At 45.8% G+C, this 24331-nt stretch overlaps 1 protein-coding gene across 1 annotated transcript; it reads right to left on the bottom strand.

Annotated features, from left to right (window-relative positions):
• Positions 1-307: 307 nt before the first annotated feature.
• On the bottom strand, positions 308-7289 carry KCNA1 (potassium voltage-gated channel subfamily A member 1). The gene has a single exon (XM_006053545.4). The coding sequence runs from the start codon at positions 7187-7189 to the stop codon at positions 5702-5704; it is 1488 nt and encodes a 495-aa protein (XP_006053607.1). The 5' UTR covers positions 7190-7289; the 3' UTR covers positions 308-5701.
• Between the last annotated feature and the right edge of the window lie 17042 nt (positions 7290-24331).

The following is a 24331-nucleotide window of genomic DNA, read 5'->3' as shown; positions in this document are numbered from 1 at the left end:
CTGTTTGCAATCCCATGGACTGTAGCCTGCCAGGCTCAGCTGCCCATGGGATTCTCCAGGCAAGAGTACTGGAGCGGGTTGCCATTCCCTTCTCCAGGGGATCTTCCCAACATAGGGCTCGAACCCAGGTCTCCTGCATTGCAGGCAAATTCCTTACCAACTGAGCTACTTGGGAAGCCCTCCAAGAAAATGAGGCAACTTCAATTGTATGTTGGATTCACCATGTTATTTAAAGAGCACCCCACAAGACAGAGTTCCCGAAACCCAGTTACACAAGAAACAAAGAACCAGTCGACACATTCCTTGATAAGATCCTTAAAAATTATCTTTAATTGATGCCAAATATGAACAGATCATAAAGTGACAGAAGCAAGTAAAATTGCATAGATGGATACTATGCGCTTCAATTAGGTTCTCGATTCATAACATTCAGTGTCCTCTACCCGACCTATGAGACAATTAGGGCAGGGGAAACGCACAGTAGGTGAAAATGAGACACGTTGTTAACTCAAGGTGTCCGCAACTAGCGAACGCAAAGAAATGAAATGCGCTTTTTCAAGCTTAAGTGGTTTGTTGTCCTGATGGTGCACTTCAAATTAAGACGACTCCGTTGGGATTTTTAACCTTGGTAAGACTTTAAGATTAGAGGTATGTCATATAGAGCCCATGCTTTCTACTTATAGCTTCTGATGACACAGTTCTAAACAGTGCAGGACAGAGAAGAAAGGTGTGTCTGTAGGTTTTAGAAAGGAGACAGCTTTAACCTGGAATACCTCGCAAGGGGGTTATGTTTAATTTTGCTTTCTTTCCTCGCACCATTTCTTCTTCTCTGATTTGGATGCAAAACTTTTCTCTCCTCTTTGAAGTCCCATGTCATAAAAAACTTAACTCCTACTTAGCCCCTTTGAAAATCACTGCAACTAGGGCTAATCTCCCTAAAGCTAAGAGTCCTGAGAGCTTCCCTCACATACACCTGGGCTCCCCAAGAAAGCCCAGGGTCCTTTAGCCTGAGTAAAGAGACTGGCATGTGATCCCCAGACTTCTAAACTTGACATCTCTATCCTGAATGAATTCGTACAGTGACCCAAGGTAACGGGAACAGTTGTGGGTAACAACTCAGCTCCTGTTCACGTCTTTACAAAAAGGATAAGTAACGTACATTCTTCTAAAGTTTACCTGAGTCGTGCTGGACGTAGTCGCGTATACCCTGAAATTCCATGTATAAATACGAGCACTAATACACCACATGGTGGATGAGGGGTCACCTCCAGAGGTGGCCCTTCACTTGGGTTGTGTCAGGTTTAAAAATTTGTGTGTGTCTTCTGAAAATGAACAGAAATATCGAAAGACTTCACCCTTTCTTAGAAAAGTGGAAAGATAAAATGGCTGTTTTGCTGTTGGTGTTCTAACGATTGTGTCCTCTTGATGGTTATCACTCACCAGTCCTCCCCACTCCCAGGAGGAAGCTGTGGCTGGGAAAAAATGGGAATTTTTTTCTCTTTTTGTTCAATCTCATCTGCCAAACAAGGAACTCAGTTTTCGAAAAGCATGTGTTTTGAGGTCTCCTCTATTAAATGGGAGGGTTAGGAAACCATTCCCACTGGCTCTTCAGAGGTTAACTCATTTGAAAGCTCGGTAACTACACACAAGATGAAGAAGGCCCTCAACAGACTAAGCCAAATTTCTACTTCAAGAAACCTAGTCCTCACTCACCATCCACAGGCATTGTCTTTTGTCTTCTCAAGTGAGTCCAGACTCCAGCAGGGAATCTGACCAAGCACACAATTTCATTTCAGAGAAATGACTACAGTCCATTGGCTGTAGTCCAGAAGAATAATCTGCTATTGATTGATTTGATTTCGCCAGGCTAACCCACTAACACAGCTCCCAATGAACTGTTTTAACTGATAATTAGAATTTGACTTCTCCAGTGGGTAGTGAGGAAAGGCTGTGGGCACAGACAGGGGCAGGGAAAGAGGAGGTGCAAAAAACACACCTTTCCTGGCTACCCTCTGTCTTTGAATCTGAGGACAGAGGAAACGGATGTCTTTGGTCTCTCTCATTCCGATCACTTGAGTTGAGTTAACCACTTCGGATATTCTGGGCTGCCTAACAGCTCCAGGGGTGACCCAACCCTTCCCTGGCTGCCCTATGAAACTAGGGCCTCAATTCACCGGAAGAGCTGAGCTATGGCTATGAGCAGGTCACCAGTCTTCCCCCTTCTGGAGAAAACCAGTATTCAAGACATGAGCCATGAAAGCTCAAGACCTAGGAAGGGGACAAAAAGCTACAAACAAACAAACAAACCAAAAAAAACCCAATAAGATAAACCTAAGGAAAGAAACTGAAAAGATAGTCATTCCGTAATAGGCAGTTTCGTTAAGTGCACCTTCAGGTCCACAAGAAACACTTCAGCTCATCCCTGTGCAAAGGGGAAGAGCTGGGTCAAACTTTGCATGCTGATGCGACACAGACAAGCCCTGTCCTCCAGTCTTACTCACTTGATTTTGATGAGCTACATACAGATGAAAAAAGCAGCATTCGTTTTCCCCAAACCACCCACACTCCTACCGGCAGCTCCTCTCGTCCCGGGGGGGCAGGTCCCCTGCAAGCGCCACTGTTCCCTGTAACACATGCAGAAGGACCCAGCCCATGCAGCGTGTGGCTGTGAGAGGCATACCCCACAGCCAAAGTGCATCTTTTCAGTCCTGGTCCCATTTTCTCATTTTCTGTCCCATCCCCCACAGTACCGGGCAGATTATTGCTGTTGACAGAGTTAGCATTTCAAGTTGGGGGTGGGGGAGTGGGTCCTAGACCTCAAAGTCTAAATAAAAAGATCAAGATAAGCCCCGGGAGATGTGGACAAGGTTGGCATTATTTTTTTCCCAGTGGGAGATTTAGAAGCAGGTAAGAGGAAAAGCCAGGATGAGTCAAGTTTCAAGGAAACACCCCGGGGAGGGTGGGTGCCCTATGGTCGGATGCCATGCAGTTCTTGGCCTCCATCTTCCTTGCTGTGTGCCACGTCCATCTGACAGATTCACAGAAGCCACACAGGAGAAGAAAACATCCACGTTCTTTTCTTTCAGCGGAGTCAGCAGGCCTGGGTGTAACTCCAGTTTCTTGGTTTACTGCCTCACTGCCTGTCCTAGGGTAGGGTGGAGGGGAGGGGTGGAGCCACAGGGAATATTTCTGGAAGCAGCAGCACAGGAATGAAAGGCGTTGGGCAGCAGGCAGCCACATGCTAAGTGCAAAGTGAGGGTCCCCACATCGGGTCGTTCAAAAAGCCACGAGTGCCTCCCCGTCGATGGACGGCTGCTGGCCTCCAGAGGCCCCGGTGGTTAGGCTCTCTGTCAGCTAAGCACAGGGTCCCCACTGTTCTCAGGATGGCGTGTAGTGGGCAACAGAAGTCAGATGTTCAGCCTGAGAGTTGACCGCCAGGTGGGACTCTCATAGGAGCATCCTTGGGAATAACTGAAGGGGGATGGGCCAGGAGGGAAGGCTGGCAAAAGGTTACTCTGAACCAGGTGTGCCTACATCCACAGTGATGCCTGCAAAGCTCAGACCATCAGAGATGGCAAAGTGCTGCTGCAGACAGAGGGGAGGATGGAAATACGCCAGGACCGCTAGGGTGGACCCGAGGAAGCCTTGCTTGTCCAGAGGGACCCCTGGTGGGAAACAAATTCCCCACGAGTTTATATTGGCTTCTGGTGGAAAAGAGGAAGAAAACCAGTTGACGGTGCGTGTCCAGTTGGAAGATGGGTCTTGGGCCTCAGTTTCCATCCCACATCAGGCTGCCAAGGGGACCAAGTCCAGTGAATGGTCAGAGGGCATCTTCGCAGGTCTGTGCTGTTCTGAGGTGCAGGATGGCGTGGTGTCCCCACAACGGTGAGTGAGACAGCCAGGGTGGCAAAAGGAAAAGCAAAATCTCTGTGCCCCCACCATCCCTCCCTCCCTTTCTGTTACATAACTTCTCAGCTGCGTTAATGGAGGCACTTTCTGCAGTTCGCTGTGGGTACAGGATAAAGGCACTAAGCAACTATTAAATCAATTGGTTGAGTTTCTTCAGGGAGCCTCAGGGGGACGGCCGAAGTCCCTACAGACTTCAAATCAGGACTGCCAAAGGAAATCAGCTCGGCTTTGGGTGCATACAATGGAGAAACATTTTTTGTTTTTTTTTTATTTACGTCTCAAGAATGCACCAAAAAACATGCAGTATTGCACCTTTGTTTGTTGATTTTGCTTGTGTTTGTCTCTAGCTATAAAGAATACTTGTCCTTAGGTGTTGCTATATATACCTTGATCACTTCATTTTTCAACTGAGCTTCCCATGAAGGGATGGGCATATTGGTCCCCTCTCTAACTCTGCACAGAAACCTGACATTTCCCTGAGCAAAGGCAGGAAAATTGACTAAGTGCTCCCCACCCCCACCCCCACCCACTATTTCTTTTGGGCCCTTCATCCCACAAACTTATAATTTTTATTATTTTTTAACGTTTTTACATTAAATGAATCATGCACTAATTAATTCAAGGTACACCTTAATCAAATCAGCCATAATGCTGAATAAGAGAACATGCTTGGAGCTCCGAAAAGTACTGTTCCCAGCTGACTAACATAGGTACTTAAATACAGTACTTTATTGACTAATAAAAAGAGTTAATAAATGAAGGAGTGCACTTTTGGTGAATGCAAATGAAGAAGAATCTATTTGTAGAAGAATCGATTCCTAAGTAAGCTTATCCCCTATTGTCTGAGTTAACGTTCTCAGCATGCGATTATAAAATAAATTAGGATCAGATTCAAACATGCTTACACTTAGTTCCATTTGTGCTCTCTTGCAACAAGGACTAAGGTTTTACGTCCAGTTCTGGAGGCTGGGGGTCAGGGTGCAGGACTTGTGAGAAAAGACCCTTTGGGCGTATCTGCAGTTGAGAATCTTAGCAGCACTGCAGATGGATCAATGAATTGCACTCAGTTATCACTGTTTCTTAGAGAAGAGTTTGAATCAGAAAAGAATGGGGGCAGAGGGAAAAATCCCTACAGAACCAGGACCAATATCAGATTTCTAAGGTGCTTGGTGAACCAGTCTTAGGTAATTTTTTTTTTCACCTTGGAATATGCAGTTCGGTGGATCAAAATAAAAACATCTGTCCGTTGCCCATTTTGGCTGGTGTATCATGTTACATACAATACATCTGATGCTCTGTCTTAAATATGTTGTGCAGTTTGCCAAGATTTCATATTAGAGTCCCATGCAAATTTTCATTTGATATTTCTAAGCGATCCTCTAATTCTCATTCAGTCACATGAAAGAAAAAAATTAAAGAAGCCAGCAAGAATTAAAAATGGGAAGCACGTGATTCTTATTTTACCTAGACTAGTTCGTGGACTGAGTGATTTTAAACCAGTTTTAGAAAATACACTTTCTTTTCCCATTTTTTTAATAAAATGAAAATAATTGTTTTTTTCATGGCTCCTGAAATCTTCGGGTTTTCCACCCCCAACACGGGCAATGCCCAGTACTGGCAATGCGACAATGCATCGACAGTTCAATGGAACGTCCAAAGCTTACTTAGCAAAGTATCTACACAGAGAGTGACTTTGATCACTCGGGGTTTGGTTTGATTTGGGTTTGTTTTTTTTTTTTAAGTCTTTCAAGCTGCTAAGTGGGGGCTTTTTAAAGTTTCTTTGCTTGGCTTTTTAAACATCAGTCAGTAGCTTGCTCTTATTAACACAGTTTTGGTTAGCTGTGGTACAATTGCCAGTTCTGATATTGGCCTGTCTAAAGTGGCCTATGCTATTATTCATATCCTCTTCGATCTCCATGTATTCAGATTTGCTGAGAGTGGACGAGCTGCGCCGACTGAGGTCACTGTCAGAGGCTAAGTTAGGGGCGCTAACGTGGAGCAACTGAGCCTGCTCTTCCCCCTCAGTTTCTCGGTGGTAGAAATAGTTGAAATTGGACACAATGACAGGTACGGGCAGGGCAATTGTCAGCACACCAGCGATGGCACACAAGGAGCCCACGATCTTGCCTCCAATTGTCACAGGGTACATGTCACCGTATCCTACGGTGGTCATGGACACCACCGCCCACCAGAAAGCATCAGGGATACTGGAAAAGTGCGACTCAGCTTCTTCCGCCTCGGCAAAGTACACTGCGCTAGAGAACAGTATGACCCCGATGAAGAGGAAAAAGATGAGCAGCCCTAGCTCCCTCATACTAGCCTTGAGGGTCTGGCCCAGGATCTGCAAGCCCTTAGAGTGGCGGGAGAGTTTGAAGATCCTAAATACCCTTACCAACCTGATAACTCTGAGGATGGCCAGCGAGGTGGCCTGCTCACCCTTCTGGTTCCCCTCCTGCTCTGCTATCTCGGTGCCCAGGGTGATGAAATAGGGGATGATGGCCACGATGTCGATGAAGTTCATGATGTTTTTGAAGAAGTCCGTCTTGCTGGGGCAGGCGAAGAAGCGCACCACCAGCTCGAAGGAGAACCAGATGATGCACAGCGTCTCGACGATGAAGAAGGGGTCCGTGAAGATGTTGGCGTTGTAGACCACCGTGGTGTTGTCCAGGCGGTGGACGGCGCCCGGGAAGTCCTTCTCGTCCTTCAGCTCTGGCAGCGTCTCCAGGCAGAAGATGACGATGGAGATGAGGATGACCATAACGGAGACGATGGCAATGACCCGCGCGGGCCCCGAGCTCTCCGGGTACTCGAAGAGCAGCCACACCTGGCGCTGGTACTCCTTCTCGGGCAAGGGCCGTTCCTCCTCCTTGATGAAGCCCTCGTCCTCGCGGAACTTCTCCATGGCCTCCTCGCCCAGCTCGTAAAATTTGATCTCCTCGGAGAACATGTCCAGCGGCACGTTGACCGGCCGGCGCAGCCGGCCCCCGGACTGGTAGTAGTAGAGGATGGCGTCGAAGCTGGGCCGGTTGCGGTCGAAGAAGTACTCGTTCCTCAGCGGGTCGAAGTAGCGCATGCGTTTCTTAGGGTTGCCCAGCAGCGTGTTGGGGAACTGCGCCAGAGTCTTGAGCTGCGTCTCGAAGCGCAGCCCGGAGATGTTGATGACCACGCGCTCGCAGCATTCGTGGTCGTCGTGCTCGGCCGGCCGCGGGTAGCTGCTGTCCTGAGGGTGGCCTGGGGCAGCGGAAGCCTCGTCCACATTCTCTCCGGACATCACCGTCATGGTGGAGGTGGTGGGAGGCAGAGATGGTGGCGGGAGGCGGGAGGCGGGGGACGGGGCCGGGGCGGGGAGGGGCGAGGGAGGTGGGATGGGTGGCGGACCCACGCGCCCTCCCCACCGGCGCTCCAGAGGCGGGGCTTCCGAGCCGGCAGGTGGAGATTATCAGCCACTTGGCTTCTGGAGACCCGCCCCTCCACCCCGCCTGCTCCTCAGTTTGGAATCCCTCTCGCCTGCCGCTCGGGTGCAGCTTTTCCGGGCGGGAAGGGGAGAGTTGGTGTGTCTTCCTGCTCCGAGGTGCCTTAACGCAGCGCCGTCCTAGCGGACCGGGCCATGGCTTCGGGGTGACCCCGGCCTCCCCTCCCCTCCGCGAGCCCTCTTAGGGCCCGATGCGGAGCCGGCTCAGCGGATCCCCTCGCCCGCCACCCCTTCTGCTTCTCCTTGGCTCTTCCCCCCTCCTAGCCCTCTTCGCCTGCCGCCTTCTAAGCTCCCACCGGGGCCATCGATGGACGCTGCAGAAAAATAGAAAGTGATACGGGGCAGAAGATCAGGAAGCGTTCACATGGGACGGACCCACAAGACACGGAAGAGCACAGACCTCTAGCTTTTTTTTTTTTTCCAGAAAGCACGAGACTTTGGCTAGGGTTGTCACAGACACGCAGACAGACACACGCAGACACCCGAAGTCCAAGTTTGGGGCTCTTCTACCCCACTTTCCCCAATGCAATGCCCGATCGCCAATGTGTTTACAACTCGGTTAAACTAGAGATCGGAAAAGCGCCGAGAGACGCTGCGGGGAGCTCCGGATCCAGGCAGCATCTCCGTACCCCCCGGCTTCCCCCACCCGTCGCCCCGAGCCCCGCTTCTGCAGCCCCGAGCTGGGGAGCCCCCCTACCTGGCCGGCCGACTTGGCGCAGGGGAGGTGCTGAGTCGGCGGAGAGCCCGAGTGGGAATGCGGCAGGTCGGCTTTGCGGTACCCTGGCGCGAGCCGCGGCAGCCGCAGCATCCGAGGGGCGCCGGGGCCAACGCGCCACCCTCGCCCCTGGTCCTGCTTCCTTCAGTCGGCCAGTTGCTTTACTGGGCAGCTACGGCGGAAATGTCCATTCCCTACCCCCATGCTCACCCGTGGCCGGCAGCTTGGAGACGCCACTCTGTCTCTTGTCTCCCTCTGTGTGTGCGGGGAGTTCCGGAGGCTGCGGAGCGGAAGAGCAAAATGCCACCCTCTCCGGAGCTCTGAAGCGAATGACGATACGGAGCGCTTTCGCCCCCTCCCAGCACCGTGGGAGCCCTTGATTCGATCCCGAAGGAGGCGAGTGAGCTAGGGCCTGGATCTACATGGCTCACGGGTCTTCCCCTCCGCCTCCAGCACACCCCCGCGCGCGGACCTCGGCGAGGCTACGCGGAGCGCTGGGAGCCGTTCGCAGCTCCGAGTGGGGCAGGGTGCGTGCGGCGCGGGTCCCCTCGGTCCATTTCTGGGCGCTGCTAGATCAGCAGAAACCTGAGAAAGCGACAGGAATGCGGAGCAGCGATTGGCCCACCGGGGCGTGGGCTGGGGAGGGCGGGGGAGGGCGGGAGCGAGGAGGTAGATGGAAAACAGGAGGCGGTGGCTTGGCAGAGGGTAGGGGGTGGCTGTCATTCAGTTCCCACCCTTGCCAGCACTGCTTTTTCCTTCTCCGGCCCCGAAAAGCCGACCACCAGTTCTCCTCCCTTTCTGGTCCACAGCCCCGCACGCGCACATTCCTCGGCCGCGACCTTCGCCGGGAATTTCACATTGGAAATGCTCAGGTCCGACGCAATGCAGACGGTTGTGTTCCTGGCACAACTCCTCGGATGGGCGTGCGTTTGTGCAGCCCCGTGGTGATCCGCGTCTCGCCGCGCTGTCCGGCCCCTCCCGCAGGGGGGCTCTCTGCAGGCCTGGCCCGGCCCGGCCCGGCCCCGCCGGCCTCGGGGGAGATGCAGACTTGAGCTCTGCAGTTGGGGAAATCACCCGGGCGTGTTATCGGTCGCGCTGCTGCGAGGCGGTGGTGCTAAGAGCGTGTCCCTCTTTGACCTACGACAGGAGTTGAAGTTTGCTGGCCATCAGACTATTCTGAAATACCGAGAATGTGACTTGGGGGAAACCAAAGGCTTCGTGGGTTTATGGGCTTGTCTGCCAACTTGGTGCTAATTGGAACGAATCTGAGAAGCGAGTGGCTTGCCCACCTCCCACCCACGTCCGCCTTCCCGAAGCCTCTTTTCCCGACCTAGGGCCTTCTCGGGGCCACTTTGCAAGGCTGGCCACTTCTCAGGGAAAGGGTCCGCCCAGAGGCGCTGGGGGCGGGGCGGGGAGCGGGAGCCGGGGGCGTGCGCGGGGCGCTCGGAGTGCGGCTACAGCTGAGCCTCCAAAGACGCTTCTGCGCCTGGGCGCCTGCAGCTCGAGAGGAGGCAGCCAGCAGCTCGGGCACTTCAGTTACTGCCGAGTCTCCAAGGAGGATGCGAGCGCCGGGAGTCGCTGCCGATTGGCTCTGCGGCTGCCTAGGGACCACCCGTTCGCACCGCAGCCTCTGCGCTGCCTCCCGCCTACACGCCTCCCGCCTACACCACCCACCCCTTTAATCAGAGCCAAAGATTGAGTCCTCCCCGCTCTCTTGGGGCTAGTGAGAGAGGCAGGGGCCTCTGCCGGTTTACCCAGGCGGTGCAGCAATCCTGGGGACCCAACTACTTAAGCTCCCCGCCCACCAACTCCAGCTTTCCTTTCAGAGAAAATAAGTATTGTTCTTTCCACTCCCCCGCAGCAGCGTATCCCAGCTTTTCTTTTACAAACAATGAGGTTCTGTTAAACCCCTCCTTTCCAAATTAAGCGCTGCCCTTTCCCCCACCTTCCAAACACACACTCCTGTATCCCACTCCTGCAGTTCCTTTCCTTTCCACCTTATTGCTTTATTGAGAGAAAAAAAAAAAAAAAAAAAAACACGAAGCTCTGCATTGAAATATCTGTGGCTCAGACGGTAAAGAATCTGCCTGCAGTGTGGGAGACCTTAGTTTGATCCCTGGGTTGGGAAGATCCCCTGGAGAAGGAACTGGCAACCCATTCCAGTATTCTCACCTGGAGAAACCATGGACAGAGGAGCCTGGCGGGCTACAGTCCATGGAGTGGCAAAGAGTTGGACAGGCCTGAGCGACTAACACACACACACACCTATTTCAGTTGCTCCTGCTATGGCTGCTAGTGCTGGTACAGCCCTATCTGAGAACAAATACCCTACTACTAGACCCAATAACCACTCCAGTGTTCTTGCCTGGAGAATCCCAGGGACGGGGGAGCCTGGTGGGCTGCCGTCTATGGGGTCGCACAGAGTCGGACATGACTGAAGCGGCTTAGCAGCAGCAGCAGCAGACCCAATAAACATTTTCTGAACATCGCCTAGCAATAAGGGGCTTCCTACCTTGCTCCTGTATCTCCCTTTACCTGTAGCCCCAGTTTCTTTTAAAAGTTTCTCAGACTGTCATCTGCCCAGCTTCCTGTGGATCCACTAGCACTGATTCAGCATTGGGAGGTTGACTTACCAGAAGAGATTTACAGACTGGAGGAGATCCCAGATTCCTAAATTCAGGGTTTAATAAGGGGGCACAATAAGATCAGGAAATTTTCAATGTCCCTGGCAGATGTCTTTAGAGCAGGTCTGGACCTCCAAGGAATTGGAAGAAAGTTGCTGACTTAGGAACTCACTTGATGCAACCTTGCCATCCATAAGGGTTTGAAGATGTTAATTTATTCAACAATTTGCTTAGCTCCAGCTTTGTGTCTTCCCTGGTGGCTCAGACAGTAAAGAATCTACCTGCAATGCGGGAGACCTGAGTTCCATCCCTGGGTAGGGAAGATGCCCTGGAGGAGAGTATGGCAACCCACTCCAGTATTCTTGCCTGGAGAATCCCCATAGACAGAGGAGCCTGGTGAGCTGCAGTCCATGGAGTCACAAAGAGTAGGACACGCCTGAACAACTAAGCACAGCCCAGAACAGCTATGTGTCAGCCAAGTTCTAGCACTGAAGACGTGGTAATAACTAAGACAGGAGGTCCCAGACCTCTCTGTGTTCACATAAATGGAAAAACAAATATCATGTGATATCACTTACATGCAGAATCTAAAATGTGATGGACAGGAAGTTATCTATGAAACAGACACAGACACACGGACACAGAGAACAGACTTGTGGTTGCCATGGGGGAGGATCGAAAACTATATTAGCAGACGCAAACTATCACATACAGGATGGATAAACAACAAGGTCCTACTCTATGGCACAGGGAAGTATGTTCAATATCCTGTAATAAACCGTAATGGAAAAGAATATGAAAAACCACATATAGGTATATGTATATATCACCGAATCATTTTGCTGTACACCAGAAACTAACACAACATTGTTATAGTTGCACAACTATACCTCAATCAAATGAATTTTAAAAAGACAAATAAACCCTGTTGGGTAAAAAAATAATAATAATAAGAGGATAGAAAGTGACAAATGTAGGTGTGCGTGGATAGGAAGTGTCTCTCTGCAGAGGTAGCATTTGAACAAAGAACTTCTTGTATTAGTTGTATTAGTAATACAATTATGTAAAGTTTAAAAACAAAATAAAATTTAAAAAATGTTAAAAAAATAAATAAATAAAAATAAAAAATGAACAAAGAACTTCAAGAACTGAGAGGGTAGCGAACAGGAAGAGCAGAAGGCTGGGTGTGAGAGCCAACGCAAAGATTCTAAGGCAAGGACAAGCACAGCGTATTTGGGAAACAAAAGAGGACCAGAAAGAAATGACCAAGGAAAAGTGTGGGAGAAACTAGGTCAGAAAAGCAGGCAGGGACCTGCTCATGCAGAGCCTCTTAAGCCACTCTAAGAATATTTCATTTTATTTTGAGCACAACGGGAGGTTATCGGAGGACTTAGATCCATGAAGTAACATAATATGATTTGCCTTTTTTTTTTTTTTTTTTTTTTTGCCGCACTGCACAACTTGTGGGATCTTAGTTCCCTGACCAGCACATGAACCTGGACCCTTGGTAGTGAAAGAGCAGAATCCCAGCCACTAGACCACCAGGGAATTTCCTGATTTGCCATTTTTAGAGGTTATTCTGGTGGCTCAGATGGTAAAGAATCTGCCTGCAATGAGGGAGACCCAGGTTCGATCCCTAAGTCAGGAAGATCCCCTGGAGAAGGAAACAGTAACCTACTCCTGTATTCTTGCCTGGGAAATCCCATGGACAGAGGAGACTGGCGGGCCACAGTCCATGGGATCACAGAGAGTCAGACACAACTGAAAGACTTTCACTTTCAGGAGCAAGGCATAAGGTCGGAGATTACTGAGTAGCACAAAGGAAGATGGCTTAAACAGGGAAAAGAGTGGTAGGAATGGGATTACATTTTGAAAACAGAGATAGCAGGATTCCAGATATGAAGAAAGAGTTCAAGAACATCTTCTAGGTCTGTAACCTTAGTAACCAGGTGGGTGGTGATGTCATTTCCTGGAGGAGGAATTGGACAGCACCTGTCCCACCAGGATGTGAACTGCACAAAGTCTGGGACCTGGTGTGTTTTAGTTATGACTGCCTTGGGCCATGGAGGCTTTTCCTCAGAGTCTCCCTGCCTTACCATTCTTTCTTCCCTGTGGCCACTTGCCCTGCCTCAGCTGCTGCTGGGTCAGCCAGGTCTGTGCCGGCAGCAGAATTCTGCCCAATGAAGTTGACCACACAACAGTGCATGGAATCTGGAGTGCTCAAGATGGCAAAAAGTTCCAGGTGACCAACACAGGCATGTGGAGACATTGACTCAATGGACCAGCCGGAGTTGCCCGGTAGGAGACTTGAGATAGGATGAAGCCTGGAGGTAAATTCCCTCTCTCTCTATTCTTTTCAAGGACTAGCTGCATCTCTTCGTGGCTCATGAAGCAGTGGTCAGCTTGGTAACTTGCTACATTGTACTTGCCCTCTATCCTTCCCTCTTCCCTTTTGCTCAATGCTTGGGGACCATGCCTTCCATTAAAGCCAAGATCCTAGCTCAGGTTCTGTTTTCTAGGCAGAGCAAGTCCAGACTTCAGTTTGAGACACGTTAGGTTTGAGCTATCTGTTAAATATCCAATGCAGATGATGAATGAGAAGTTGGGCATACGAGAGTGAGTCTAGAGTTCGAAGAGGATTGCATAGACCTGAATTTCTCAACCTTGGCACTTGGTCTGGATACTTTGTGGTTGTGGAGGGTGTTTTCGTTTTGTTGTTCTGTGCATTTTTGGAGGTTCAGCAGCGTTCCTGGCTTTTCCCTGCCAGCTGCACCTGCTCCCAGTCATGACAACCAATAACGTCTCCAGACATTGCCACATGTCCCCTGGGGGGCAAAATCACCTCCCCTGGGAACCACTGGGGTAGATAGTAGTTAAAGTCAGAGCCCCAGATTAGCATCCTTGGACATGAAGGCAGAAAGAGAAGAGCCACTGTTCTGAAACAGCACCCCAGGATATTCTAAATCTTAAAGGTTGATACAAGAAGAAAGTACCAGGGAGGGAGACAGAGAAACAGTGACTCGTGAGGGAAGCAAACCAGCAGTGTGTGCCGTTCGTGAAAGCAAATGAATACAGTGTTTTTCATGGGAGGCAAAAAGAGAGACAGATAGACTTAGCAACTCAACAACAACAACGACAGTGTTTTTTGGTTTTTAACTTTTTATTTGAAGTATAGCCGATTAACAATGTTGTGACAGTTTCAAGTGGAAGCAAAGGGACTCATCCTATAATATATATACACATGTATCCATTCTCCCCCAAACTCCCCTCCCATCCAGTAGGCCACATAACACTGAGCAGAGTTCCCTGTGTTATACAGTAGGCCCTTGTTGGTTATCCATTTTAAATAGAGCAGTGTAAGTACAAGGTTTTGAGAAAGAGAGAAAAATTATTTTTTCGAACACTGCTGATAGAATGAGGAAATTAGAATTAACTACCAGATTTAGAAAAAATTGAGATAAAAAGAAACTGAGAGAGAAGAGCTAATGACAGTGGGTAAAATCAGATCTTGATATTTTGGGGTCAACAGGAAGAAAATGGAGCAGAAGCTTCCATCAAGGAAGGGTGACAAGACTCTTTTTTTTTTTTTTACAAGATGAGAGCTATTACAATATGTTTGCATGCTGATGGGGATGATTCAGTAGAAAGGGGAAAATTGTTGATGCAGTAGAAAGAGAAACATTGGAGCAATGTTCGTGAGAAGGCAAAAGGAGAATGGGATGTGAGATCCAAATGAAGAGATTGGCTTTGGGAAAGGACAGCAAATCCATAGACAGTGAGGTGAGAGCAGAGTTCAGACTTAAGTACTTTAGTGGATGTGGCTGGGGAGTTTGTGGACGTTCACTTATGCAATCAGAAGCAATTTTTTCTCAGTTAAAAAGGGGAGCAAAGGCATCAGCTGAAAGTGAGGGTAGGAAGAAGGTCTCGGAAGTAGGAGGGGGAAAAATGTGAAATAACCACCCGGGGGAAAAGAAGGTGAAAGCATCAGGGGCCATAGCAGGATTGCCTGGCAGTGTCATGGGCTCCCTTTGGGTGAGGGACCATGCATTTCAGTGATTGTTTAAGATTAACTTGGAAGTGAGTCAGGATAGAATTAGTTCTGATGACTGTTTATGGGAAATGTGAAACTAATTCTAAATATAGCCTCCTTCTTAGCATTGGTTTCTTAAGTGCTATGTAGCGGCTAGACAAGACGTGGCAAGAAAAGAACTGGTCTTACCAGGCTAGAAAATATCCATGTGCACTCACCTTAGATCCTGCTGAGGGCAGTGTTAAGAGATGGGGAATGAGTGGGGGTCTGAGGTATAATCGTAAAAGGGAACGTAGAATCACTTGGAGACACAAAGGAAACTTCAAGCTTCTCCAAGAATGTGAGATGACACTGAATGCTATGGATGACCACGTTAGCCAGGCTTCCTCTTGTTGGGACTTGTAACCCAGCTTATCTGTAGATACAGGCTTCCCTGGTGGCTGAGATGCTGGCTCTGACTACGATGCCGGAGACTTGGGCTCAATCCCAATGTCGGGAGGGAAGATCCCCTAGAGGAGGGCATGGCAACCCACTCCAGTATTCTTGCTTGGAGAATCCCATGGACAGAGAAGCCTGGCAGGCTACAGTCCATGTGGTCGCAAAAAGTCAGAAAGACTGAATGACTAACACTTTCTTTTTATCTAGATGGGCTCCAGGGGTCCATGAACGTCTGAAATCGCTTGCACACTTTTGTATATGTCAATAATCTTGTTTCTGAGCACCAAATCTGTAAGTGATCTTTATCAAAATCTCAAAGGAAGCTTCCACTGGAACAGTTCAAAGCCTATATTTTAAAATCATGGATAAGTTCTAATTCAATGACTCTGATCATGAACAAGTCACTCCATTATTTTACATCTTCATCTCCTTATTTGTAAAATCTCTATTATTGTAGGCAGTGAGCATAAAAGACAAATTGAGTACTGAACAGGGCCTGACAGAGTTAAACTTCATAAAATGTCAAGGGAAAAAGTGACCAGGGAGATTAAGGATCATTGCATTAGCTCTCTAAGAAACATTCGCCCAGGATAAAGCAGTCCCTAAATAATTGAGAATCAGAGAAAAGAATTGATGTACTACCTACCATCAAGAATTCTTACAGCCGGGACTTCCCTGGTGGTCCAGTCATTAAGAATCTGCCTTCCAATGCAGGGGATCCAGGTTCAATCCCTGGTCGGGGAACTAAGATCACACAGGCCAAAGGGCAAGCTAAGCCCTTGCGCTGCAACTAAGATTGTCTGCATGCCACAAATAGAGAGCCTAGCCCGCATGTGCCCCAAAAAAGACCCAGTGGAGTCACAGTTAAAAAAAAATGATAATAATCCTTTTAGCCAACTTCAGTATTCAACCACAGTATGGTAGCAGGTGCTACACTTTTCTCCCACCGTGAACAACTAAAAAGCTGGCTAAACTACGTGAGGCAGCACTGGGCAGAACTAAGATCTCTTATTCTCAAGTGCATGAATTCATACTCAGTCATGTCCAATTCTTTCCAACTCCAAGGACTGTGGGTTGCCAGGCTCCTCAGTCCATGGGATTTCCCAGGCAAGAATACTGGAGTGGGTTGCTATTTCCTTCCCCAGGGGATCTTCTCAACCCAGGGATCGAACCCAAATCTCCTGCATTGCAGGCAGATTCTTTACCACTGAGCCATCATAAAAGGGAAACAAATGAGGTGAGCTCTGTCACAGGCTGGCTTTTTGCCTAGAGGTACTTTCCAGAAGTATGCAGGGAGAAGGGACCCAAGCAGAGCCTGGAAATCTCGCTGAGTTGGAGAGACAGAGGCTGGAGTCTGGTGAAGCTGAAGTGGATGCAAGTTATGAGACAAAGCACTAAAGAGGAAGGAGCAGCGCCATGAAAAAGTACCAGAAATCTGCACAGGGTTCGCTTGAATCTGTGAGTGAATACCAAAGTAAATGTGGGTAGGTAGAGTGAAGGGCTTCCCAGGTGGCTCAGCTGTAAAGAATTCACCTGCAATGCAGGAGCTGCAGGAGGCCCAGGTTTGATCCCTGTGTCTGGAAGATCCCATAGAGGAGGAAATGGCAACCCACTTCAATATTCCTGCCTGGAGAATCGCATGGACAGAGGAGCCCTGTGGGCTATGGTCTATAGGGTGGCAAAGAGTCACCATACAACTGAAGCTACTTAGCACCTATGCACAGGTGGTGAAACTCCAGGGGGGCTGGATTGGTTTAATATCCAAACATCAGTCAGTGCAACTCCCTCCACCAGGAGAATCAGAGGAGATTCTCAATAGATGCAGAAAAGCTATTTGACAAAATTCAACACCCTTTCATGATGAAAACAAAACAGAAAAACAAAAGTTTGGCCCACTAGAAATAGAAGGAACTTCCTTAGAGTAAAAAAGAGCATCTACCAAAAATGTACAACAGCCATCATTCAGTTCAGTTCAGTTCAGTCGCTCAGTCGTGTCCAGCTCTTTGCAACCCCATGAATCGCAGCATGCCAGGCCTCCCTGTCCATCACCAACTCCCAGAGTTCACTCAGACTCACATCCATCGAGTCAGTGACGCCATCCAGCCATCTCATCCTCTGTCATTCCCTTCTCCTCCTGCCCCCAATCCCTTCCCAGCATCAGAGTCTTTTCCAATGAGTCAACTCTTCGCATGAGGTGGCCAAAGTACTGGAGTTTCAGCTTTAGCATCATTCCTTCCAAAGAAATCCCAGGGCTGATCTCCTTCAGAATGGACTGACTGGATCTCCTTGCAGTCCAAGGGACTCTCAAGAGTCTTCTCCAACACCACAGTTCAAAAGCATCAATTCTTCAGTGCTCAGCCTTCTTCACAGTCCAACTCTCACATCCAAACATGACCACAGGAAAAACCATAGCCTTGACTAGACGGACCTTTGTTGGCAAAGTAATGTCTTTGCTTTTGAATATGCCAACTAGGTTGGTCATAACTTTCCTTTCCAAGGAGTAAGCGTCTTTTCATTTCATGGCTGCAGTCACCATCTGCAGTGATTTTGGAGCCCAGAAAAATAAAGTCTGACACTGTTTCAACTGTTTCCCCATCTATTTGCCATGAAGTGATGGGACCAGATGCCATGATCTTCGTTTTCTGAATGTGGAGCTTCAGGCCAACTTTTTCACTCTCCACTTTCACTTTCATCAAGAGGCTTTTTAGTTCCTCTTCACTTTCTGCCATAAGGGTGGTGTCATCTGCATATCTGAGGTTATTGATATTTCTCCCTGGCAATCTTGATTCCAGCTTGTGTTTCTTCCAGTCCAGTGTTTCTCATGATGTACTCTGCATTTAATCATACTCAACGGTAAAAACGTTGAACACTTTCCAGGATTGGAACAAGGCAGTACTGAGTACTCTAATCCTAGCTGTTGTTTTAGTCATGTCCGGCTCTCGTGCGCCACAGACTGTAGCCCACCAGGCTCCTCTGTCCGTAGGATTTCCCGGCAAGAATACTGGAGTGGGTTGCCATTCCCTTCTCCAGGGGAGCTTCCTGACCCGGGCACTGAACCCACATCTCCGGCTTTGGCAGGTGGAGTCTTTACCACTTAGCCACCTGGTTGGTGACAAAAGCACTGAAATGAAATAAGAGGCATACAGATTGGAAAGAAAGAAAGAAAATTGCTCGTATTCATAGACAACATGATTCTGTATATGGAAAAATCCTACAGATTCTACGAGAAAATCTGCTAGAAATAGTAAGCGAATTTAGAAAGGCTGAAGGAAACAAGGTGAATATATAAAAATCAGTACACTCTGCCACCTACAGCATCAAAAAACATTAAATGCTTAAATATTAATGTAACAAAATGTTACATATAAGAGCTATACTTGGAAAACTATAAAACACTGCTGAGCGAAATGCTAAAAGACCTAAGCAAATGGAAAGAGATAACATGATCATGGACTGGAAGACTCAGTATTATGATGATGTCAATTCTCTCCAGACATAACTTCAATCAAAATGCCAGCAGTCTTGTGCACGGAAATTGGTTCTAAAATAAAGCTGATTCTAAAACATATGAAAACACAGAGACCTGGAATAAAAGAAGTTTAAAACAGAACTATGATAATAATATTTTTTTTAGGAAAAAAAAAAAAACAGCAAGACTATGTTGTAGGACTTAAACTACCTTATTTTAAGACCTACTATAAAGCTGCAATCACCAAGACACTGCAATATTGGTGTAAAAAGAGACACACAGATCCTTGGAACAGAACAGAGAGTCTAGAAATAGATCCATGTTTATATGATCAATTGATTTTCAACAAGGTAATTAAGATGCGGAAAAGAGTGTTCTCAACAAAGGGAGCTGGAATCACTGAGTATCCATAAACCTTCACACATATTTCACACTTACAGTTTCTACGAAAAAAAGCTACTAGAATGAATACTTTTCATTTTTGATTTTTCAGTAGTTTAAAAACTACTCAAAATGAATCGAAGGCTTAAATATGAAAGCTAAACTATTTAACTTCTAAAAGAAAATGCAGAATAAAATCTTTAAAATTCAGAACATAGACATAAACTGCTAAAAAATGTGAGACATTGAATTTCCTAAAAATTAAAAACGTCTGCTCTTCAAAAGACACTGTTAGAAAAATGAAAATGCAAGCGGGGAGAAAATGTTCACAGTATAAAGATAAGACACGGGACTTGTATTCAGACATGTCAGTAACTCTTGCAACTCACTAACAAGACAACATAATGAAAAACAGACCAAAGATTTGAATTGACACTTCACAGAAAGAACACATTCTTTATCATTCTATTTATATGAACTTCTAGAATGAACAAGCACATATCAGTGGTTTCCTGGTACCAGAGAAGCTCAAAGGAACAAAGGTATACGAGGAAAATTTTAGGTGAAGGAGAAGTTCTGTATCTTGATTTTGGTGGTGGTTACATAAATGAATGAATGAATGAATGAAGTCGTTCAGTCGTGTCCGACTCTTTGTGACCCCATGGACTGTAGCCCACCATGCTCCTCCTTCCATGGGATTTTCCAGGCAAGAGTACTGGAGTAGGTTGCCATTTCCTTCTCCAGGGAATCTTCCTGACCCAGGGATCAAACCCGGTTCTCCCACATTTTTAGGCAGATGCTTTACCACCTGCGCCACCAGGGAAGTCAAAACTCATAGAACTGTACACTTAAAATGAGTACACTTTATTGTGTGTAAATTATACCAAAATTAAATTTATTTGAAAAAATACCTTGTTGTTGTGACTTCCCAAGTGGTTCAGTGATGAAGACTCCACACCCAATGCAGGGGGCCCGGGTTCAATCCCTGGTCAGGGAACTAGATCCCACATGCTGTAACTAAGATGCGGTGCAGTCAAATAAAGAAACCAATAAATAGTTTTTTTTAATTGTTGTCAAATAAATCATATTGATGCACCTTGAGCTGACAGAAGAAGGTTAGAAATATTAGTTCTTGTTTTTTGTGTGTGTGTGTGTGTGTTAATTTTAAATTTTATTTTATTTTTAAACTTTACAAATTGTGTTAGTTTTGCCAAATATCAAAATGAATCCGCCACAGGTATACATGTGTTCCCCATCCTGAACCCTCCTCCCTCCTCCCTCCCCATACTATCCCTCTGGGTCGTCCCAGTGCACTAGCCCCAAGCATCCAGTATCGTGCATCGAACCTGGACTGGCAACTCGTTTCATACATGATATTATACATGTTTCAATGCCATTCTCCCAAATCTTCCCACCCTCTCCCTCTCTCTCAGAGTCCATAAGACTGTTCTATACATCAGTGTCTCTTTTGCTGTCTTGTACACAGGGTTATTGTTACCATCTTTCTAAATTCCATATATATGCGTTAGTATACTGTTTTGGTGTTTTTCTTTCTGGCTTACTTCACTCTGTATAATAGGCTCCAGTTTCATCCACCTCATTAGAACTGATTCAAATGTATTCTTTTTAATGGCTGAGTAATACTCCATTCTGTATATGTACCACAGCTTTCTTATCCATTCATCTGCTGATGGACATCTAGGTTGCTTCCATGTCCTGGCTATTATAAACAGTGCTGTGATGAACATTGGGGTACACGTGTCTCTTTCCCTTCTGGTTTCCTCAGTGTGTATGCCCAGCAGTGGGATTGCTGGGTCATAAGGCAGTTCTATTTCCAGTTTTTTAAGGAATCTCCACACTGTTCTCCATAGTGGCTGTACTAGTTTGCATTCCCACCAACAGTGTAAGAGGGTTCCCTTTTCTCCACACCCTCTCCAGCATTTATTGCTTGTAGACTTTTGGATCGCAGCCATTCTGACTGGTGTGAAATGGTACCTCATAGTGGTTTTGATTTGCATTTCTTTGATAATGAGTGATGTTGAGCATCTTTTCATGTGTTTGTTAGCCATCTGTATGTCTTCTTTGGAGAAATGTCTATTTAGTTCTTTGGCCCATTTTTTGATTAGGTCATTTATTTTTCTGGAGTTGAGCTGTAGGGGTTGCTTGTATATTCTCAAGATTAGTTGTTTGTCAGTTGCTTCATTTGCTATTATTTTCTCCCATTCTGAAGGCTGCCTTTTCACCTTGCTAATAGTTTCCTTTGATGTGCAGAAGCTTTTAAGTTTAATTAGGTCCCATTTGTTTTTGCTTTTATTTCCAATATTCTGGGAGGTGGGTCATAGAGGATCCTGCTGTGATGTATGTCAGAGAGTGTTTTGCCTATGTTCTCCTCTAGGAGTTTTATAGTTTCTGGTCTTACGTTTAGATCTTTAATCCATTTTGAGTTTATTTTTGTGTATGGTGTTAGAAAGTGTTCTAGTTTCATTCTTTTACAAGTGGTTGACCAGATTTCCCAGCACCACTTGTTAAAGAGATTGTCTTCAATCCATTGTATATTCTTGCCTCCTTTGTCAAAGATAAGGTGTCCATATGTGCATGGCTTTATCTCTGGGCTTTCTATTTGGTTCCATTGATCTATATTTCTGGCTTTGTGCCAGTACCATACTGTCTTGATAACTGTGGCTTTGTAGTAGAGCCTGAAGTCAGGTAGGTTGATTCCTCCAGTTCCATTCTTCTTTTTCAAGATAGCTTTGGATATTCGAGGTTTTTTGTATTTCCATACAAATTGTGAAATTATTTGTTCTAGCTCTGTGAAGAATACTGTTGGTAGCTTGATAGGGGATTGCATTGAATCTATAAATTGCTTTGGGTAGTATACTCATTTTCACTATATTGATTCTTCCAATCCATGAAGATGGTATATTTCTCCATCTATTAGTGTCCTCTTTGATCTCTTTCACCAGTGTTTTATAGTTTTCTATATATAGGTCTTTAGTTTCTTTAGGTAGATATATTCCTAAGTATTTTATTCTTTCCGTTGCAATGGTGAATGGAATTGTTTCCTTAATTTCTCTTTCTGTTTTCTCATTATTAGTGTATAGGAATGCAAGGGATTTCTGTGTGTTGATTTTATATCCTGCAACTTTACTATAGTCATTGATTAGTTTTAGTAATTTTCTGGTGGAGTCTTTAGGGTTTTCTGTGTAGAGGCTCATGTCATCTGCAAATAGTGAGAGTTTTACTTCTTCTTTTCCAATTTGGATTCCTTTTATTTCTTTTTCTGCTCTGATTGCTGTGGCCAAAACTTCCAAAACTATGTTGAATAGTAATGGTGAAAGTGGGCACCCTTGTCTTGTTCCTGACTTTAGAGGAAATGCTTTCAATTTTTCACCATTGAGGATAATGTTTGCTGTGGGTTTGTCATATATAGCTTTTATTATGTTGAGGTATGTTCCTTCTATTCCTGCTTTCTGGAGAGTTTTTATCATAAATGGATGTTGAATTTTGTCAAAGGCTTTCTCTGCATCTATTGAGATAATCATATGGTTTTTATTTTTCAATTTGTTAATGTGGTGTATTACATTGATTGATTTGCGGATATTGAAGAATCCTTGCATCCCTGGGATAAAGCCCACTTGGTCATGGTGTATGATCTTTTTAATGTGTTGTTGGATTCTGATTGCTAGAATTTTGTTAAGGATTTTTGCATATATGTTCATCAGTGATATTGGCCCGTAGTTTTCTTTTTTTGTGGGATCTTTGTCAGGTTTTGGTATTAGGGTGATGGTGGCCTCATAGAATGAGTTTGGAAGTTTACCATCCTCTGCAATTTTCTGGAAGAGCTTGAGCAGGATAGGTGTTAGCTCTTCTCTAAATTTTTGGTAGAATTCAGCTGTGAAGCTGTCTGGACCTGGGCTTTTATTTGCTGGAAGATTTTTGATCACAGTTTCAATTTCCATGCTTGTGATGGGTCTGTTAAGATTTTCTATTTCTTCCTGGTCCAGTTTTGGAAAGTTGTACTTTTCTAAGAATTTGTCCATTTCTTCCACATTGTCCATTTTATTGGCATATAATTGTTGATAGTAGTCTCTTATGATCCTTTATATTTCTGTGTTGTCTGTTGTGATCTCTCCATTTTCATTTCTAATTTTATTGATTTGATTTTTCTCCCTTTGTTTCTTGATGAGTCTGGCTAATGGTTTGTCAATTTTATTTATCCTTTCAAAGAACCAGCTTTTGGCTTTGTTGATTTTTGCTATGGTCTCTTTTGTTTCTTTTGCATTTATTTCTGCTCTAATTTTTAAGATTTCTTTCCTTCTACTAACCCTGGGGTTCTTCATTTCTTCCTTTTCTAGTTGCTTTAGGTGTAGGGTTAGGTTATTTATTTGATTTTTTTCTTGTTTCTTGAGGTATGCCTGTAATGCTATGAACTTTCCCCTTAGGACTGCTTTTACAGTGTCCCACAGGTTTTGGGTTGTTGCGTTTTCATTTTCATTCGTTTCTATGCAAATTTTGATTTCTTTTTTGATTTCTTCTGTGATTTGTTGGTTATTCAGCAGCGTGTTGTTCAGCCTCCATATGTTGGAATTTTTAATAGGTTTTCTCCTGTAATTGAGATCTAATCTTACTGCATTGTGGTCAGAAAAGATGCTTGGAATGATTTCTATTTTTTTGAATTTACCAAGGCTAGATTTATGGCCCAGGATGTGATCTATCCTGGAGAAGGTTTCATGTGCGCCTGAGAAAAAGGTGAAATTCATTGTTTTGGGATGAAATGTCCTATAGATATCAATTAGGTCTAACTGGTCTATTGTATCATTTAAAGTTTGTGTTTCCTTGTTAATTTTCTGTTTAGTTGATCTATCCATAGGTGTGAGTGGGGTATTAAAGTCTCCCACTATTATTGTGTTATTGTTAATTTCTCCTTTCATACTTGTTAGCATTTGTCTTACATACTGTGGTGCTCCCGTGTAGGGTGCACATATATTTATAATTGTTATATCTTCTTCTTGGATTGATCCTTTGATCATTATGTAGTGACCATCTTTGTCTCTTTTCACAGCCTTTGTTTTAAATTCTATTTTATCTGCTATGAGTATTGCTACTCCTGCTTTCTTTTGGTCCCTATTTGCATGGAAAATCTTTTTCCAGCCCTTCACTTTCAGTCTGTATGTGTCCCCTGTTTTGAGGTGGGTCTCTTGTAGACAACATATGTAGGGGTCTTGTTTTTGTATCCATTCAGCCAGTCTTTTTCTTTTGGTTGGGGCATTCAACCCATTTACGTTTAAGGTAA

Source organism: Bubalus bubalis, chromosome 4, assembly GCF_019923935.1.
Source record: "Bubalus bubalis isolate 160015118507 breed Murrah chromosome 4, NDDB_SH_1, whole genome shotgun sequence".
Taxonomy (NCBI): Eukaryota; Metazoa; Chordata; class Mammalia; order Artiodactyla; family Bovidae; genus Bubalus; species Bubalus bubalis.
The sequence above is the reverse complement of the archived record's forward strand: the minus strand, read 5'-3'. Positions and strand labels throughout refer to the sequence as shown.